General features: G+C 38.3%; 1 protein-coding gene across 1 annotated transcript in view; it reads right to left on the bottom strand.

Annotated features, from left to right (window-relative positions):
• Positions 1–21,540, bottom strand: part of LOC120720911 (neural-cadherin-like) — a 233,486-nt gene that overhangs the window by 201,353 nt on the left and 10,593 nt on the right. Inside the window, exons 4-6 of the mRNA XM_040010769.1 lie at positions 20,745–20,856; positions 13,861–14,110; positions 941–1,083 (exon numbers count right to left, since the gene is read on the bottom strand). Of these exons, the coding sequence (XP_039866703.1) occupies positions 941–1,083; positions 13,861–14,110; positions 20,745–20,856 (505 nt within the window). The remainder of the gene's footprint in view (positions 1–940; positions 1,084–13,860; positions 14,111–20,744; positions 20,857–21,540) is intronic.

Below are 21,540 nucleotides of genomic sequence, written 5' to 3' on the forward strand. Positions count from 1 at the left end.
GGCAATGAAACCGTCTCAAATACAGTGCCACAGAGGAGGGACAGAAAACTCATATCCATCCATCCACTTCCGCTTCTCCTTTTTCAGGGTCGCGGGGGGCGCTGGAGCCTATCCCAGCTGTCATAGGGCGGGAGGCGGGGTACACCCTGGACAGATTGCCAGTCTGTCGCAGGGCCAACACACAGGGACAGACAACCATTTGCGCTCACATTCACACCTAATGGCAATTTGGATTTTCCCACAAGCTGCATGTCTTTGGATGGTGGGAGGAAGCCGGAGTATCCGGAGGGAACCCACACAAACACGGGGAGCACATGCAAACTCTACACAGAAAGATCCCGGCCTGATGTTGGAATTGAACTCAGGACCTTCTTGCTGTGCGGCAACAGTGCTAACCACCGTGCCACCGTGCTGAGAAAACTCATATGAAACACATATTTGAAGGGCGGAGTGTTTGCACATAAGTTCTTAATTCTTCTCTGTACATAATCTACATGTAGAAGAAAAAAAATATTCTGCTTTTCCTTATTTTCTGTTATGTGTCTGCTTTTAAACATAGATAGTTTGAAAGTTTACAAGAGTAAGGCATCTCTGTGAGGTAAAAACTGTTAAACTTAAACTGCAAGGCAGATATCCTTAGACAGCTCTGTCGGTCAGCACAGAAGCCCCACCCACTTCCAGTTCCAACCTCCTCTTTTCTAGCTGCAGCCTATCAGAAGAAAGGGGAGGGGCAAGATGAATAAACCATTTTGCTCAGACAGAAGATGAACTGAGGGGCTGCAAGACGGCCCAGTGTAGGACAAATAAGGATTGCTTTTGAAGGATGAATCATGTAGCAGTTTTCAAAAATACAAATATGGAGTTTGGAAACAAGCAGTTGTTAAAAGAATATCCAACATTAATGATCGAATGAAAACTACAAACAGTCCAGTTATCAAACCTTTTTGGTTGTCAATGACAAAGTTGCCCTCCTCATTTCCTGTGGTGATCTTATACGTGATCCCATCACCATCGGGGTCCTTTGCCAGCACCGTAGCAACCAATGTGTTGGGGCCTGCGTCCTCTGAGACAAACGTCCGATATCTGATAAAACGCACAAAAACAAGAGCACAATAAGCACCTCAACTACACACATGGTGAAAATGAGATACATTCAACAGCTGCATTGTCAATTTTCAAATCTATTTCATCTAATCCATACAGGACCAGCAGTTCAATCCGCCACGTAGAAAAAAACAGTTCATAAGGAAGCTCATAAAAAATATTGACTCATATGAATTGTAACTGTGTCACACACGGTCTGTATTATCAACCAAATGCACCACCTTCTCTACATATCATAGATCTCTTATTGTATTTGCAATTTAGTTGTGAAAATGATGAGCCCTACTTGCCATAACTGCTGAGGAAACACTAAAAAGGTTTGCTACATTGTTGCTCGCAGGTTTGCTACATTGTTGTTTAAAGAATGGAGATAAAATTAGAGCAACAATTGGAAGAATGTGAAGTTAAGGAAAAAGTGCATTTTCCATTTTTTTCAGGTTAAGCATTCAAAACATTTTGTCTATATTCGACTGTATAATAAGCAAAAATGGCTCATTCCTCCTGCCCGGCATTACGTCACCATGTGTTGCCTACTGTCACCAAAGAGGGCTTCATCACATGTTTACAGCTACATCCATAAAGGGCCTGACTGTGTAAGTGGTTCTCAGTTTTAAGTCAGCAGTAATAACAGTGGAACATATCTGGAGCCACTCTCAAACACAGTGAATCAACAACATGTAACAGAGGTGTGTTAAAGGCCACTTGTTTAATGAGAGAAATCTATTTTCTGAATGCAGCTTTGCACATTCCATGTCATACCAGATAGTTAATTGCTTCCTCCTTGAGCCCCAGGTGTTAATCAGTCCCTGAGCAGATGCAAATATGTAAGCCAGCAGATTCCTGAGCAGCAGCATACAGGGGAGGAGAAATAACTCAGAAATTCACTTTTAGATGCAACTCGCATAAAAAAAAGAATCATATAGCAACTTACATATAGAAAGTAATCTTATGATTATTCCTACAATAAAACAAGACTGAGCAGGCATGAGTAGCTGTCAGCACAGTACTCACAAATTCTTCAACACTGCAGAGGACACTCGTGACTGAACACTAATCAAATTTCAAAGGTCTGCACGTCTGTCGCTCAAGGGAAATGGCAAAGAAGAGATTCTTGCAGAGGTGAAGGATAAATATCACCTTAGACAGAAATGCTTTCACAGTTCTGCTTAAAGCTTTTAAACATTTAAGGGTGCATCCCTTATAAGCAAGTGTGCATATCTAACCATGAGGTCAAAGACAAAGGCCTCATCTAACATATCAATTAATATCATACAGGGATGTGATTAATGGAAAAACTCAAAAAAGGGTCTCTCTTTTACAAATACTGTGCCTTTGCTGTGGCACTTCAGAATCTGGCCTAGACACATCCCATTTGCATGATTAATCCCTGAGATGTTGAAAACTCTCCTAGAGTCCATCTCTACTGCACATCTGTATAAGCTCCCGCAGTCTGACCTGCATGTTAGGGCCAACACCTAAGCTATGAAGTCCAAAGAACTCTATTTACACGTCCGTGACAAATTGAGGCAAAACACAGATCAGTGCAATAGTATGAGACCATCTCTATAGCTCAGAGTGTTCTCAAGAACACTCTGGTCTCAATAATTGTGAAATGGAAAAACCACCAGGACTCTACAGAGATGGCCATCTGGCCAAACTCTGAAAATTAGGTCCTTGTTCAGAGGTGACCAGGGACCCAACAGTCACTCTAACAGAGCTTCATAAGTCCTCTACAGAGATGAGAGACCTTGCTGGAAGGATAACCGTCTCAGCAGCACTCCATCACTCGGGCCTTTGTGGTGAAGCAGCTAGACGGAAGCCACTCTGCGTTAAAGCCACATGACAGACTGTGTGGAGTTTCCGAATGAATTTAAAGGACTCTGAACACAATAGAAATGATTCTCTGGTCTGATGAATCAAAAACTTTTTGGGCTTGGTGTCTGGCTGATAATGTCTTTACTGTGAAAAGTGGTATGACACCGTAGCGGTGCTTCTCTTGGACACAGTCACTGAGAAAGCAAAAAAATCTGCTTTATAGTGCACGTGATGACTGCCTCAGACCGCTCATCCCCACAAAGGAGCAATCCTTTTAAGGAAACACTGATGCAAGTCAAGGCATTTGAATCAGTTTAAAGCGTATATTTGCATGTGCATGTATAAGTTATTAATTTGATTTGATGTATATTTGCTAACAGGCTTCACATACCAAGCTCAGTGCAGCTTTTTGCTATGAAATTCTGCTTCAGTTTTATCTTTGTAGCTTTGTGTAACACTTTGAACTTCAGCTTTGAACCCTTCTATGGCCTTGCTCATACATCTCTGAACCACTCGATGTGCTTGAAAGCAAAACTTTTCTTGAAAGGTTGACCCTTTCAACTTGTTAAGATGAAACTGACCCTCTACATTCTTTAAACATATTTCAGCTGCCTTTATGTAAATAGCTGATCATTACATAGTGTATGCCACCTTCTCTGGATGGTTAGTGCTACATAAAGAACTGCCTTGGCATCAAGACTAGAAACATCTGAATAAATAAAACTGCAAATATTTAATGGAAGACCTCATGATTATTATAAAAATTAACCATACTGGTGGTTAAATGAAGACGATGAGTCTCAAGCAAATTTTCAAAGATGAGTTACATTTTTCACATGTGAGTTTACAGGCTTGGCAGCTTGCTGAACTCAGATTAAAACAATACAATAAAAATAAAAATGGGAGAAATATGCACTTTTCATTTAACTGACTAGAAATAATAGTGATAATTTAAAAAATCATAATCTCAGCCTTTAATCTGTCTGAAAATCGCAGCCGATAATGTGTGAAAAATCTGACAAAGTACTTGGTTGTTGAGTTTTACTGGTGTTCTGGCATGCAGACAGTTTTGTTTTAATTGTTTAAGTATTTTCAGATATTAATTTGTGTGACTTCTGTCACAACCAAAATACCAACATGGTATTTGGAAATCCAGATGGTGTGATTTTCATATAGACACTTCTCTTTCTAGGAAAGGAAAGATGAGATGCAGTATTTGCAAACAGCTTCATCCGTGTTCATCCTGTTTGTCTACAACTTGCAAATACAGAGCACAGCAGCATTTCCAAGTTGCGTCTTAGAAGAGTAACGTTTAAACTGGATCTCCATTCATCCGGTTGTGTCAGCTGCAGTATCAGCTATCTACAGGTCTTCAGAGAATCTATGAAAGAAGACGAGTGTTCCTAGCAAATTATTTCCTATTCAGCTAAACAGAAGTATTCAGAAACAATATGGGCGTAGCCTTGTTTTGTTGCAGGTTAACACACACACATGCTAAGGTGACTGGGTTATATGCCAGTCATATTAAAATACAACCATATTTTCATTTTCTAGAACTTCAAGATTACTAAAAAGCCACTCTGGCTTTACAAGATGCCATCTGTCCCACTTTCACGCAGCTGCTGTACACCTCAGGGAATTAGTCAAGGGTCTGTTTTAGCTCCAGTGTAGCATAGACTGTCTGGGCTGCAGATCCAGCTAGTGACAGGTTGCTGTGCAGCAGAAAGGTTAAATAGCATTATGATTTAGTAGTTTTATTGTTGCACTCGATTAATGTCGTCCAACCAGTTGCAGTCGCTAATTGTGCGGTGGCTCTGACAAAACAGTAGAGCTGCGTGTGTGCAAAAGAGAGGCGAGAGGAGGGAGATGGGCACTGTGACATGCATCAAATCATATTTACTCATATGTAGCAATGGATGTTTAAAGTTACCTTAATTAGTGGGCATTAGTGGACAACAAGTAAAACAGTATAAAGTCACAATTTAAGTCTGACGCCATTTAAATTGATTTTTTACAAGTTGCCCAAAATGAGCAAAATGATTGCTTAATCAAATGTATTAGCTTGCATTAGCTAACTTACTGTAACAGCTAGAGCTTGTCTCTTAAAGAAGTCCATACACCTGGCCAACTTAAAGTTAGTGAGTGAACTGGTGGACCCTTGTTTTAGGAAGGTATGAAATAATAGCATCCCAGACTACCTGCAGCACAAAAAATGACATTACGTCACATTGTGAAGTCCTTTCATATATTATTTACTCACTCGGGATATTTGACATACACTTTTCCCCACAGGGCACCATCTCTGCCAGAAAGGAGCAGACTAAGGAGAAGTCCTTATCACCACAGACTGCTAACCAACAGCTACTGCCTCATCTGTGTGTGCACTTAAAGGCAAGACTCAAAGATCTGCTATTTCTGCTGTCATTCATCAATGACTCATTGCCTGCCCACATGAGTGTGCACATTCAAAATGCAGGTCTAGTAACTGTGACAGGCTGATTTAAAAATATATCCGCCTGTCACTCTAGTGGTGGACTATTTATTTTTCACTGAAAACAAGGTACTTTTATTTGGAGATGAACACTGATCATATTCTGTCAGTGCAGTCTTTCTGCCTCTGTTGGACTAGTTCTGCCTGGGGAGATATCTGATGTGCCACTCATTTGCTCGTTTGTAAAGTGTTGTTGCAGCTTCTGAGTAATTTCAGCTCATACTCTACAAGCCGTGCACTTCCCTACAGATCAATACTCAAGTCAGGTAAGGGGAGATGCTGTGCTTTGTTTCTTTATTATGCAGTCTCTAAGAGCACATAGGCCACATTGATCAACTGGCTTCCACTTGTGGTCTAAGGAAGCTATTTGAAAGATCATTAGATAATTGCTTGTATTTATCTCACCTGAAAGCCGGAAAGAACTGAGGCCTACTTGTGCAATTCTGTCTGCAATTTGATGTCAAAATTACAGCTGATGTCTGTGCAGCTGAATTTATGCATGACTCCTTCACAGAGTCTAGTAAACCTCTTTTGTCCTGACTCCCTACATGAACTCGACTTCTGCATTTCAGATACAGACAGAGTAACCATTATGGATTCAAATGTAGGCAGCTTACAATCAGGTTTATGATTACAACAAGGCCGAAATGGTTACAATAGCTGATGTCGGTGTGTATTTGACAGCACAGCACATCAGCTTTTTGAAACTTCAACCATCTGTGGCTACATTTCCATAGAGCCAACCTTCCAATCGCAATCAGTTTAAAAGCACTAACAAAACAAGAATACTCTATAAATACATCTAAATTAGAATAAAGTAGACCAAATGATTTTGGAGGAATTAAATAATCATTTGGATTAGAAGAAAAACAATGTAAACAACTGTGCAAATCTTCAATTCGGCAACATTTCTTTTCATGCTAAGAAGTTAGTATTAGTACAGACAAACAGGAGTACATTTCTTGCCTTAAAAAAAGCACTGAACTATTCCTTTGGTTTTCCTTTAAACACTCTCCACAAAGGATTTTATTGTTTCTAGTGCAAAACTGAATATGTTTATAGGGTTCAACCTTTATTGAGAAGAGATTAAGTGACTTTTAAACTTTGTCAATTATCATTTGCAAATGGAACTTGAGAAAGTAATCTCATGAGTAAGTTTATTCAGTAGTTATTTCTTAGCTTTTGATGATTATTTTACATATATTGAAAACTTGTACAGAGGTTTTTGATGAGACAGTGATCATCACTAAACAATGCATATCCCTTTCCTCCTGGACAGGATTAAAGAATGACCTATATGTACATTGCTAGCCATTAAAGTTAATATATTGAGCTAAGAATGATGTAAAGTTCATAAATACATATAGAAGTAATATTCCACTGTTATGGCAATTTCTGAGTTTTCTTTTCAGGACAAATTCTAAGCTGATCTTTGGTGACACTTAAATCAGTCTAACCCTAAACGCTTTCATGCAGATGCTCGTCCACTGCATGAACAACTGCCTCTGTGAGTGTTGTAAAAAATATAGGGCAGAGAAAGGAGAGGCCAGATCACTGCAAGGGAATACAAAGAGAAGCAGTTATACTACAATAAGATGCATTTTGCAATCATGCTGGGGCTCTACCGCAACTCCAATTTGGCCCAATCGATGTTTCAATTAAATGAAAAAGGCCTCACACACACACACACACCGACACACTAATTACTTTTTAAACTTTTTGTTTTACAATGTGGTTTGTTTTTATTGTGTTGATCTGGGGAGAATAGTTGGCGTCCCTTAGGCTGATGCCTGATGTCACTTGTGTAAATTAATTACAGAATTTAATTCTGAAGTTTTAGTTTAGTTTATCCAGATAAATCGTAGACGAAGAAAGGAAGGGGGACATCGGGATAATGGAGAGTTTGTGTGTGTGTGTGTGTGTGTGGGTGCGCTGATCCCTCCAACTGCTGCTTGCTGTGTTTATTTAGCCCACTGTATAAATTCCCATTCATCTGTACGTAATTATATTAATAACCACTCTGTCATACTGCTGTATAGAAATGCAAAGATGAGCAGAGCTGATACCTGAGTTCTGACAGCAACAACAAAAAGCTGATTTCCAGTCAGAACCTCAGAGGAAAGCAGTGTTGAATGCATGGCTGATGGTCTGTTGCAATCCTACTGGGTTTGTAATAACATGATGTAAGCAGGATCTCCAACTGCTGATACAAAGATTCTGTTTTTTAATAAATATAAAAGTGGTGGATTAGAAATGGGAATATGTTGTATTAATATTCCTCACATTTGCTGTGTTGTGGTCCAGTGTTTGAAAGCACACTTAGCTCCATTCTTACTACATTTTAGAGTTAGGGGGAAAAACAGTGATGAAAGGCAACTGTGAAAATGTAATGTATAGGTATAATTACAGGGGGACTTTTAAAAAAAGATACCTGATATCAAAGCCTACTTACACTGGTGACTGACAATGATCTGAAACCTGTTTAAGTGATTTCCTGGTACCCCACATGCTTTAGGGGCATATTCAGATCTCTCAGCTTGATAAGCTGATTTTGAATCTGAAAGTAGAAATGTTTATACTCGGTGCCCATTCAGTTAGATATATCTTGCTAGTAATGGGATAGAAACTACATTTGCTTTATGAACTGCCTTAATTATTCATGGCATAGAGTCAGTGAGGTATTGAAAACATTCATCAGAGATTTTGGTAGCGTCACATAGTTGCTGTAGAATTGCTGGCTACACATCCACGATGTGAATCTCCTGTTCCAACACATGCTAAAAGGTGCTCTATTGGATTGAGATCTGGTGACTGTGGAGGCCATTTGAACACAATGAGAACTGAGACATGGTATGTTACCCTCCTTCAAGGAGACATTTACATTTTCTTCATAAACGGGATGTGGACGTGGCCGGCAACTTTTTTGACTTTTCTTGCCTTGATGTCTCTGTTGGAAATGAGGTTTTTAATCTTAATAAGATTTTTACCTGGATAAATAAAGGAATAAAACATTACTCTTTTGGGCTCTTAACATATTAAGAGCCCAAAAGTGTCACCACTGGGTAATGGATCCATGATGTCATCTTGTTTACATTAAATTCTGACCCTACCATCTAAATCAAGACTCATCGGTTCATCATTATTCTCTGACCTCTGGCATCAACAGCGAATTTTCACCTAAGGAACTGCCGCTCACCAGATGTTTTCTGTTTTTCATTCTCTCTAATCCCAAGAGATGACTGTGTGGGAAAATCCCAGCAGATCAGCAGTTTCTGAAATAATCAGACTAGCCTGTTTTTGGCACCACTTAAATCACCTTTCTTCTCCATTCTGATGCTCAGTTTGAACTTCCTTAATAAAGTGGTTGATGAGCGTATATTTGTTCTATTGCAAATGCTCCCTTTCTGAGTGCTTTCCTCGACATGTTTTATTCAATTCAATTTTATTTATACATTTTATTGTCTTTTCATTATTTTGAAATGAGCATGACTAAGTAACAAAAAGATGAGGGAAAGAATAACATTACTACATATAGGATTTAATCATGAATTGCTGTTATTTTAAATACAGAATTCCCACTGGATGCTTAAACAGCAAAAACAATGTGTCTTCATGTTGACCTTCACGGTAACACTTTATTTCATACAACCTACAGTGAATGTCTGCTTTAAATTCAACATGACCTCAACTCCAAGGAAGCACTGTTCTTGCTCTGTGGAGACTCTATCATCATTTCTACTAATTCAATAGGGGAAATCAAAAGGCAGAATGAGAAATAAGTTTGTATAAGAGAAATCTAATTTGGAGGGAGAAATCTCCCAGAACAATAACAGGTGACGCCTGAGCAGAAGTTATAAAGAGATGGCACCAGAGAGACACATCAATATATCATAACAAGAAAAAAACAGCAAGTGCATTTTAAAAAGGAGATAAATTAGCAGTATATCAGTTACTTCAGTCATTACAGCAACTTTATATTAAGGGGAAATTACAACACTTTTTTCTGCTCTCCGTGTTATTGACTTTTTCTTAGACGTTTATCTCATCATTCAATAAAATTAACATGGTGAAAAAAAAAAACTTTGCATACATCTCACACCCTTTCTGTTCACTCTCAGTTCTGTCTAATTATCTCTTTAGGAAATATAAAATGGTAGCAGTTTGCTCGCTTTTCATTCTTTGCTGAATGACTGTCTACTGTGTATGCACATTGACTCATCACTTGGAACTTATGTGGAGGAGTTTTTAATCATGAGGGAAGTCTATGGGGAGTCTCTTTAGCACTTGGGACTCTATTAAGCAAATTTGCGTGTGGACATTGTGAGGACCGTCCACATGATCTCCTATTAGGGCTGTGCGATATGACCAAAATCTCATATCCCGATATAAGAATTCTATCGTCCGATAACGATATAAATCACAAAAATGTAACATTTGTATGTAACATTTGTATGTAAATGTAACATTTGTAAATGTAACAATGTAACAGTAGTGCAATGTAACATTGCACTACTATGCCTCCTTACTTGAATATTGTATATTGTATATTGCATAGCTTTTTTTTTGTTATACGTAAAATTGTATTGTATTTATTTAAATTTTTACTTTTTAATTATTTTATTTGCATTTTTTAATCACTAGGGTTTGAGAGTAACGAAATTTCTATTCTCTGTATGTCCTGTACATGTGGCAGAATTGACAAATAAAGTTGACTTGACTTGACTTGACTTTTCTGTAAATTCTGTGAATCTCGGGCAGCTCGACTTGCGTGAAGTGTTTCCTGCTGCGCGTCATGTAGCTGGAGTCGAGTGTTTTAACCGATGCATGAAACGATGCATTTTTAGACATAAGTTGTAACGGCCGCCGTTTTCTTTGTGAGCATTTATTACACGGCGTGCTGCGGGGAACAGCCTGTTCTAACGTTTGAGTCTAAGGTTTATTTTTAGCACCTGGCCTCTTTTTTTTTACTTCTCATCTGTAAATAATCTGCTCTTTCACGTGGTTCAGTTTATTTTGAAAAGTCTCAACATGATCTTGAGCTTTATTGTGAAAGGTTTACGTGGAACATAAACAAGCGGACACGTGATGCTGTTACCGTCGTTGTTGCTAACCACAACACATAAAAACAGACACTTGTCCGTCTGTAGTGTGGTTATATTAAATATAAGAGAAAGAGAGAACTTTAAGAAATTAATATAGCCACTACAGTGACATCAAAACCATAAAAAATATTGCCATAAACAGCTTATTTTGCGACACCACGAAACAAACGATAGCGTAAAATGAAACGATAGATGTTTTTATATCGTCATCCGATATATATCGTTATATCGAACAGCCCTATCTCCTATAGCCACAAATTACTCTTTTTTTGTTCAACCACTGGTGGTGTGTAATACATTCCATACATTCCCTAACCAATATGAAGTAAACAGTTCAATGCTGCAGAGTGTAATATAGTCCAAAAAGCAGAGGGTGCAGGGATAGGTTCAATGCAGACGAAGCAAGAGATACAGTACCAGCACACGAGACAATAAAATACAGACACCATGTGCTACAATTATGTCCTTGTGTTATGGCTCATTACCTGGCAGCCAACAGATACCGGTATTGGCTTCTGTTTGGAGCAAGCTGTCACTACAGTGCACTCAATTTTTAAACTTTTATTTTCGCAGGAAGTCCTTCTGATGTAAACTCTCCTTTGCAAGAGGTAAAGCAGTGCCACATAAAGATCTGCCAATCTACAAGTGTATCGGTAAGTGGGGAAATCAAGAAGGCTGAACAATGAGATACAAGCTAAAACTCAAAAAACCATTTTTTGAATTAACATCTTAGACGTGTTAGCTGATTGATTGCTTGAACTAATCTCAACTACTTCAACTAAATCAGCTAGAAGAATATTTATTTTTACAAGCGGCAACTTCTGGTGCCAAAAAGTGTTTCTCTATTAGCCAATTCAGGTTGGCTCCATAGATCACCAACACTAGATTATCCTTCCAGGAGAATGAAAATTCACCCGAGCTAATTCAAGTTACTAAAGCAGAGTCAGTTACACCACAGCGGCAGTGTCTTTCAGAGCATTTTTAATGACATTTTGTGACTAAATATGATTTATTTAGCATTTAATTACACTGCCAGCCTTTCCACAAAGCCTCTGTTTTTCTTGAGTAAAATTCTAGTTTTTAGTCATGTGGAGCTGATAACTTTCCATCGGCTCAGCCAAATATGCTCAATAAAATAAACTAAAGACTTCAAACTGAGTGGGTGACATGATAAAGCTGCAGCCACTTTTACATATAGAATATGTATATTAGGATCTTGAGGTCTAATATATAAACATGAAAAAAAATATCACATTCGTTTTAGTAAGTCAATAACAAAGATCAACACATTGTGTAATTAAGAAAAGAAATTCAAATAAATTCCACTCTTAAGTGGTCACATCATTTTTCGAGAGCTGCAACCTAGATTCATTATAGACTGGCAAAACGTGTAGAAATGAATGCTCATTATCGCTTCCCTTTGACTCCGAGGATCAATATAAATAGGCCACATTTTCTGCCTGGATAATGATATATTTAATGACCCCTCTCTGTGCTTTTTTTCCTTTCTGCTCAGCACATGTAACTAAACATACATGCACATTTTTCCTGCATGCACACAGGCAAATGAAACATAAGTAACAGAGGGAACGTAAGCAATCTTATCAAAAGCATAATCCCACTAAACTAGCCTTACTGTATTTGTTTCATCAAACACATAACAGATGCCATCACGTGTGCACATTTAAGTGTATTTGTACCAGTGTGTTTGCCTGCATGGATGACTCTGGAGCTCTGTTCGTGCCTGAATGATGAATCATAGATTGTCAAGTACTGTTTTTAGGGCAGTTGTGACAGAGGGTTCAGGGTTACAGAGGAAGAACTGATGGATTATTTGGCTGTCGCTGACAGTAAGTCAATACAACCCAAAACACACACACACACACACACTAGTCCCTTTCCTCTATAAACAACATAAACACATGCATATCAGATGCACGATGGATGAATGCACTTTATAACCACATCAATCTGTCCATACAAAAACCTCACTTTCTTGGGACCTTCTCAATTACTAAATACACACATATATAGGCGCAAGCATACGCACACACAGAGTTAGGGTTCAGGACCTCCTGAGGGTGCTGGTGGGCATGGTTGATTGACCCTGCCTCACCAATCTGCCCAGCTCTCTGCCAGAAAAATCAACCAATTAAAAGATGCAGACACCACAGCAGCACGAGCGGGAGGGGGGGGGGGTGTGCTAACAGCAGCTGTGATGCTGAACTGGGAAGCTCTCCGCTCACTCAACTTCTAAGAGAAGTAGTTCTGGTTGCCTTATTTACTTTGGTATCAGTGGACTGTGTGCACAAACAGAAACACCGGTGACAGATTTAATCTAAAATGACTTGATCACAGATGGCTTCAAATCAGCATGTTTAGGAATGTGCAATAGATATTTTTGCCAAAGAATTACTGCATATAGATCCATTTCTATTTGAAATCAGCAGGGAATTGTGGAGCTGAATCAATGCAACTCAACCATGAGAGGAGAGTTATTCTAAGAGGAAGATGTTGTAGATGTGGACCTGATGGTGGATCAGTGCTGACTGAAAACCTCAGCCCACAGCTCTTTAGTTCACCTCATTTAATTCTACTTTGAACAGGTGTTACCAGTTTAACTGAATCTGAAGTGTAAATTCAAGTGTATCAGAGAAAGGAGGACAGGAATGCTTGCATTTAATTAAACCGAGAAAAGAAAACCTCAGATAACGGCGATATTTTTGTCTTGGCCCCAAGAGCTTCAACAGGTTTGTTTCTCATAGTTTTAAAAAATGTAATTAAATGCATAATTGTTTAGAAATTGCTTGTTTTAAAGCCCCAGAGATATTCACTTTGGTGCCATAAAAAGAGGAAAAGTAAGCAAATCTGTGCATTCGTGAGGATGGAACCAGGGAGCAAAGAGCAGTTCAAACATCAAGCCTTTCCTACGTTCAACTCTTTGACTATTTATTTCAGCGCTAAATAAAATCCTCTGTTGAACAAGTTGCAGAAAGAAAATGCAGAGAAACTCTGTGCCCCTGTGCCAACAATACAACTGAAAATTCAATTGTATGCAGCACCTCAAAAGAGTGAATGGCAGCTTGCACCTAAAGTGTATGTGCAGCAGCCTACACTCAACAACTTAACCAAGAGACACTGCAGGAGATTGTTTGCCTTTGGCAATGTAGAAATGAGTACACAGCAAAGTTGGTCCTTCGGTATCTGCACCAAACATCATGCTGTCACCAGAAGACTGTCAGCCTCTCCTGCCTTCACCCTGACTGGCAGGCAGGCAGGAATCAGCCACAGAATAATATAGAGCTTATCTCTCTTTCTCTTAAACAATAAAGCACAAGTCTTACTTACACGTGTTGGGAGAACTCAGGTGCCTCATCGTTGACGTTTGCCATCCTAATCCGTACCGTAGTCGTGCCCGTACGAGGAACCTCCCCCTTGTCAATGGCCATGACTACAAACTCATACAGATGATTAGGTCTCTCATAGTCTAAAGGTCCCGCGGGGAAGATTGTTCCGTGAGGGGAAATAGTGAAGTCTGGACTCAGGGTGTAATAGGTCAGCTCTGCATTCTCTTCCGAGTCACAGTCATTGGCCGAAACTAAAGATGAGAACACAGAGATGGAGAATAGAAAAAACAGAGTTCAGAAGGACTAAACAAAGACGACAAAGGTTGGATTTACCACTGGTGATTTAGCTAGACTGACCGTGCAGACTAGAAAACCAATTTGTTAAATATCCACAAGAGGAAAGGAGGGAAGCTGGATGGAAACTGTGTTTTCTTGCTTTCTCATTTTTTGTGACATATATGTATAACTTACATTTTCACGTATCTGCATATATGTTTGAGATTCAAGCAGTAGTCAGTTGTTAATTTCTTCCTTTATACACAATAAAAATGAACAAGAAAGAAGATTTGTGTTTTTGTTCATTACCAGCAAGTGGTTAAAGTATCTTAATCATCTTAGTCGGTTTGTTTATGATCCTAAAAGGATTGTACTGCTACCTTCAGGTCTCTACAATGATATTCTCACTACCGGGTTCAGGTCAGGACTCTAGCTGGGCCACTGCAGGAACTTCACAGCATCTTCCCAAAGCTCCTCCTGTGTTTTCTTGTTGATACGCTTCAGGTCTTTAATTTAATTTGTTAAGATCCAGCTCCATTCTGAGACCGTGAAAAAGGTTTACTCAGGATTGCTCTATTTTTTCTGCAAGTTTTCAAGAAATACAACATAGCATATCAGCAGATGTCTGACTTTGTTCACCAGGTTTATTGAATTCAATAACCTTCAGAAGCAGGATGCATAAGAGTTCATCTGTGATGTTATATATATATATAACTGGATTATTTCAATATTTCATGTTTTAATTCATTAGTACAACACATAAAGAAAAAACTGCTGTGTGATTTAGAAGTTCTGCACTTCTATTGCTAATGGGAAAAAAATACAGTGAATCACTTTGGAGATGTGCCCGAAACAACAAAATGTGGAAACCTTGAAAGGGCAGAAACACTTTCTGAATACACTGTATATTCAAATGTAAAAATATGAGGACTTGCAGAAGATTTATTTCACAAATAAAAGTTGTGCAAAAGCGAAAAGTTAAAAGATGAAGGCCTTTACTAAGTCTGCAGTATTAGTGCACACGTTTATAATGAAAGTTGTGCAGGAGGAGCAGGTGCTTGCATATGTTGCTATTGCCCCAAGTTTGTCTGTACTGCCTTAAAAATAAAGACGGACATACTGCCTGAGCTGTCCTGTGGAAACCAACACAGATGGTAACGTCACATCACTATGCTTTAGCTTTTTTCATGTTTTTTTTGATGAAAGTAGAAACTTCCATCGAAACTACTACTTATAACAAACTATCTTTAGCTAATGTACCATATTGAATTAAGTCGCCAGAGAAACTGTTTGTGCAGAACGAGTTCTCTAATTATTTAAAAGTTTGTTTCTGGTATTTCATCCAAACCATATGCACTTGATATCTCAATTCTCATGCTACACTATGTGTTCAAACTGACGCTTCCAGTGCCACAATTTTAAGCCACGGGAGTAAGCGTTATTTGCCCAGAATGCACTGAAAGGACTGTCATTTTGCAACATTTCTGCTTCCACATCACATATTGGGAATCCATGGAGCCAGGACTCGCCTAGCCACAAATTGACTGCCTTGCTAAAACTGAAAAGACCACCAGGGATTTGAATAAGCATATTTTACACTAACAAGAACATTCACCATCAAAAGCTCAATTCCCCAATTCACCTTACATTGCATTTGGCTCAAGGGCCCATACAGAAGTGCACGCACACATGCGTGCGCACACACATATGCTCACATGAATAATAGATGCACACATACATAAAAACAATGCCACTGTTTGCTTCCACTAACAAACCATAATTCTTTATTGCTATAAAGCCTCGGGGAACTCTAACTAGCTTCAAATTAACAGTTTGAAGTGCGTTCAATTAACAAAATGCCTGCAAAACAAAGTATCTGGGTTCGTTAAGGAGGTATATAAACTTTGTCAGTGTTTATTTGCAGGATTCGTTTTATATCATTTTTTCAGCAGAGACATTTCGTGTGTGAGTACACGAGATTCGCTGAATTTTCAAAGTGCTGTGGTAATATTCAAAATGTTTGTGGGCTGTGGCCTTCAATGTGTCCTTATGTTGAACAAGCGCTAAACTCAATGAAAAATATTTCAGTTCCATTAAAAAAAACAAAAGCCACAAAACACAAATGGGAAATGTGATTCTTTGGTACAGTTAAAGTAAATTTAACAATGAGAGTACTATAGGCAAAGAAAATCAGCCATGAGGTTCCATTTACACCATCCTGTTTGTGTTTTTGGTTTTGCTATATTTTCCCATTAAGTTTGATATATCTGTCAATCATTTCAGTTTCATTTCATTACAAATGCACTATGACTTTGAAAGTGTAAAATCAAACTACCATTAGATAGCATTAATCTTGCTATCTGAGCAAAGTTTATGGATTCAGGTAAATGATAATATCACTAAGGCCACTGTTGAGAGAACAAGATTGAAGTCTGATAAAGAAAATAATGGTCAAAAGAGAAATCGCTTAATACATGAATGGGTCTTCGTATATACTTTCATTCTTATTACTTCACACACGGAGAAATAAATAATACAATAAACATTACACAAAAATTGTAAATACCTAGAGATGAGTTTTCACTTACAGATGGCCCCGTATAGATTTAACACTAAATGGATGATTGTGTCACATTTTAGCATAGTCAGTATTCATCATTAGTGGTTTCTTGTGTTTTGTTTTATGTCAGATTGATTTCTAGGAATAATCTTTGATACACAGCTGAATCAAGTGTGGGAAAAAAACATTTCTGTCCAGACAAATTCTACAATTCTTCTTCTTCTTATTGTTGTTAATATTGTTCCTTTTACCAAAATGTTAGTCTTTTATTTAGATTTCTCTACGCTTTACAAGTTGGATAAAAATAAATGTGTGTTTTTCCTGCACCTGGTTCTGTAGCGCAGTCTTCTGAAGAAAAACTGAAACACAGCTGTTTTGCTTTTTGAGCAGCCTCTCATTCAGTGATGGTGGGTTGAAAATGAACTGCAACACTAGTAGCCAAACACATGTCACATATGAGTCAATATTTAATTTACTAAGTAGAGATTTCTATTCTTCAGGAAAACATTTAAGCATCTATTTATCAGTAAGTCCTCTGTAATCTTGAATCAGCATTGTTGCACTAGCATCGCTGCACTGTTTAACAGGCCTCTATACATTCTTAACTGCATCCCTCGTGTCTTTCTGGCATATTATGATTTTGTACAGAAGATGGAGACAGCGGGATCCTCAGATCTCTATGGAAAGCAAGATAATTGGCTTGCTTGGTACACTGTGCTGCAGTTGATTTCCAACTTGGCAAAGTACACATTTGTCCACTCTCACGATGGAAGTGATTATGGGATTACTAGCACATGATTTAGCAAAACGATGCTGGATGCCCATTTCTCCCTGCTCATTTAATTTATACTATGCCTTTTAACCCACTTAATTAAGTGAAGGGGGAAAAATGTCTTTATTTCAGGAAGTTGGGCTGCTCAGTCTTAGATGTACTCAGAAGTGGATTGGGTAAAATTAACTGTATTAATTATACCATGTATTAGGGCAATTTTGTTCATTATTTTGGGAAAGCTACAATTTGTACGACACATTTTTCATCCCACTAAATTTAGGCAGCAACAGTCTATTTTTACGACTGAAAATTGCACAGGTCACATAGATGGTTTGCTATATCATAATCCTGAAGCATTTTGAAATCACTGGAATCTCTGTGCAGAAATGTGATAACTGTTTTTGTGGAGTTTTTTTTTTCCCACTCACGGAAATATTGACAAGTGTTCAAACAAGCATGGAAATGGGTGGGAACACAGCAGCACAGCAGGAGGAAACTTCTCGCCTCCCTTGGTGCACCTGTTAATGGCAGCGAGCTAAGGGCCTGCTGCGTCTCTCCCACAGTGCGCACCTCACTCCCCCATTCACTCATTTACTTTCTCCATGTTCGCTAGAAATAAATAACATTTATTTATTTTTGTGAATAAATCTGAATTACTCTTAAGACCTTGGTCAGAGAAGCTCTACTGATCAAGTGCCTTGTTGGACTGAATCGCTCCAACGCTGAGCAGAAAACCAAAGATCTAATTTGTGGACTTCTTGCACACAAACACTGGTGATGTAGTAAAGTCGAACAATGCTCCGTAGCTTCTCACTTTGTGTTTGTTTGCACTTTTTTCATATACAGCATATTTTCATCATGTGACAAAATGCTGCAAAGCATAGCAAACTGGTGTGCTGCAAGGACACTCATCTCTCACTTGCTCACATTCAATAATGACAAAGCACATCTGCATGTTTAAAAGCATTAAAAATAAATAAATAAATAAATAAAAACACTGTCTAAGTAATTCTCAAGCTCTGGTCCTGTGAGTTTCAGGATTCTGTACATTTTCTGAGCTGGACTGCATGTTTTCTACACCGCTCTTCCATTTTCAGGGTTACAGCTCCCAGTGCTCCTACTGTATAATCACTGGGACCACTTTGGACATCTTTCACATGTGCTCCAGTTGTTGCCTCAGCTATTTTCTTGTGGGGCTCCTTCCCAACTGCCATAATATTTCATATAAAACTTGTGGTGATCTCAGGAAACTGGACAAGTGAAGCAGACAAGGAGAAAGTCGCGTCCTCAAGAACCAGGAAAAAAAATTCAGCAATGATCTGACACAAGACCTACAAGATCAGAAAGGGTGCCAGGGGAAATGTGATTATCAAGAAGCCATTCTTAAGGAACTAAAGCAGGGAGGAAAGGCTGAAGTAGGCCAGGTTACACAAGAACTAGACTGAAAGTCAGTGATAACTTATCTAATGAAGCGAAGAATCTAAATCTGACATTTTTGGTTTAAAATGTCATCAATATGTACATGGAGGTCAGGTGAGAGGTACAGCAGTGAGTACAGCCATCTGTAAAACACGGTGGAGGCTGTGTCATGGTTTGGGGTTGCATTCCAGCCAGTGGTGTCGGAGATCTCAGCTGCATGTGGGTAAGTAAATTAATCTGAAGACCAAAGTTGGGATTGCATTTGTCAAAATGTATTTTTAACAATGACTCAACTTTTTATTAGCTTTTAAAATTATATTTACACTCATAAATCAGAAAATGGAACAGGATTCTTTGGCCTGGATATCAGCCGGGGAGCGGCAAAATTTAAAAATTGCCCATTGCCTCAAGATGACAAGTAAGCAACAGGTTAACAAATTAATATCATTATAACCTTTGAGACTGCATTTCAGTATGCTAGCTGGAAAACAGATTAAAGTTGTAAAGGCTATATTATTGTTTTAGTTACATGTAAAATTCAGCTTATTTTCTCCAGGACAATGTTGCAAATTGAAGCATAGGAGCAAAATATCCAAGCAATGTAAACAATTTTAACACCTCTTTTGTTTATTCATACAAAAACCATGTTTGCTGTTAACTTTCACCTGAAAACAAGTAACTTTTCTCAGAATACGGCATGATTTTACAGGTCTTAGCTGTTCTTAGATGTTTAGAAAAAACACTAAAACACACACAGTCTTGTGTTTGTTTGTTTTTTCTTTAATATGAATTCAATCCAAAGTCTTCCCGCCTGCATTCACAGCTAATGGACATTTCCAAAACGGTGTCATACCTACAGTCATTTTCACACAGTTCTTGTAAGCAATTAAAATATACTTGCATTTTCATTCTTGCCCTGTTTAAAGTTTACCTGTTCAAAAAGCTAAAGATTGATCTGTTTAGCGCTATAAACAAACAGATGTCTAAGTTTTAATAAAAAAGCAGCAATGTTTTAGAGGAGACAGTAAGTAACAGTCTCCGAGAGAAGACGGAAAAACTCTGTTGTCAGTTGTGTTGGCAGAGTAAAAGTGTCACTGTGACATACCCACAACAGTTGGCATCACCATTTCTTCACAAAGAGATGAAACATAAGCGTTCCCTTTGGGTTATTACAGGAACGGAGAGGCTGCAGCAGCTGCACTGATGAAAGTAGCAGTGATGCCGGTGCTGACAAGTACCTACTCTGTTTCCTGACCAGTCAAAATACATGAATGTTAAAGAAGCGCAGGCACTCTTGTTTTGTTCTGAAAGCCGCTACAGCAAAGCTTCTCAAACATTTGCATATCACAGCTCCCACAGAGGCACGTGTTTGCCCACTGAGCTGCACCTGGCTTAAATTTAACTGGTAACACAAGAAGTAAAACACGGATTGTTATTTTTTTCTTTCACTTTTTTTCTTTTAAAAGTCACCAAATACAGGCACACGTAATAAAGGTCCTTGCAATTCTGAGAGTTTTACTTGGAAATATTTAATTCAGCCCAGTGAAAAAAAATGCACAAACACCATTGCAGGATTTCTTTAATAACATTAAAGATTAATAACATTGTGATTAGTGCATCAGAAATTACATTACCGGGAGCTGTTTATCAGTGAAGATGAATTAAAAAATAAGATGAACCTACTTCTGTAGGTCAGGGAAGGCAGTGCAATGTTACATTTCCTTTGCATATAAGAAACTGATACAGAGTAGTAAGTTGAGCTTTAAATTAATAATGTGAATCTAAAAATAAAGAATGCACTCAGTGAAGCTGGTGGGTTATAAATGGTACTCAAACAGGTATTTGAGACTTGTCTTACCTTGCAGCAGGGAGGTTGCTGTTGTCACAGTCTCTGGTACACCATCCTTGCTGTAAATTGACTGGAGGAACTCAGGAACGCAGTCGTTTTCATCAGTAATAACTACCCGTACCTGAGAGGGTGACGATGAGGGAAGAGGAAAAGAAGGAAAAAGAGGCTAAGATTAAATTAATTTATGTGTTCAAATTGTTTCTGAACATTTAAACAGTCAATAACACATTTTAAAGAAATGAAACAGTTCTTCTTGTTTTTATTTCTTGTACAGAATTCCCCGTTTTACTCACGACTGGTCATATGTAACAAATTCTTATGCTCCTGTAAGCTCTTTTGTTCATAACTGAACAAAAAAGAAAAGAAAAGAAAAAGAATGCCTTGCACATCTTACATCTTCTCTAGTAGGCATCGGGCCAGTAAAATGTGTGTGGCATGTTAAATACTCTCAGGGAAAAAGTACAAGTCAAGTCCTAAAGCAAGTTAGCATGTCCACATGAACTGGGTCAGACAGTTTGTTATTATTCGTGTATTTTCTGCTATTTATGTTGAAATTCCTTTCAAGCATTCTGGTAAAAAAAAATAAATTCATGAAATACAAAATAATACAACATAATTAAAACAATGAAGCATTTGCATTTCTAATCTCAGACTGCTTCTGTCTAGGAACATGTAAAAGCTGCTCAGCCAATCAGCAGAAATGCTGCAGATTCAAAGTCATACTGGCACAGTGTCATGAAAATTTGAAATCTGGGATTACTACTTCAGGCACTGTCCAAAATTGGTTTTCTTTGCATTCAGAGTC

This window comes from Simochromis diagramma, unplaced genomic scaffold (assembly GCF_900408965.1).
Source record: "Simochromis diagramma unplaced genomic scaffold, fSimDia1.1 OVJJ01000603.1, whole genome shotgun sequence".
In the NCBI taxonomy this organism is placed as follows: domain Eukaryota; kingdom Metazoa; phylum Chordata; class Actinopteri; order Cichliformes; family Cichlidae; genus Simochromis; species Simochromis diagramma.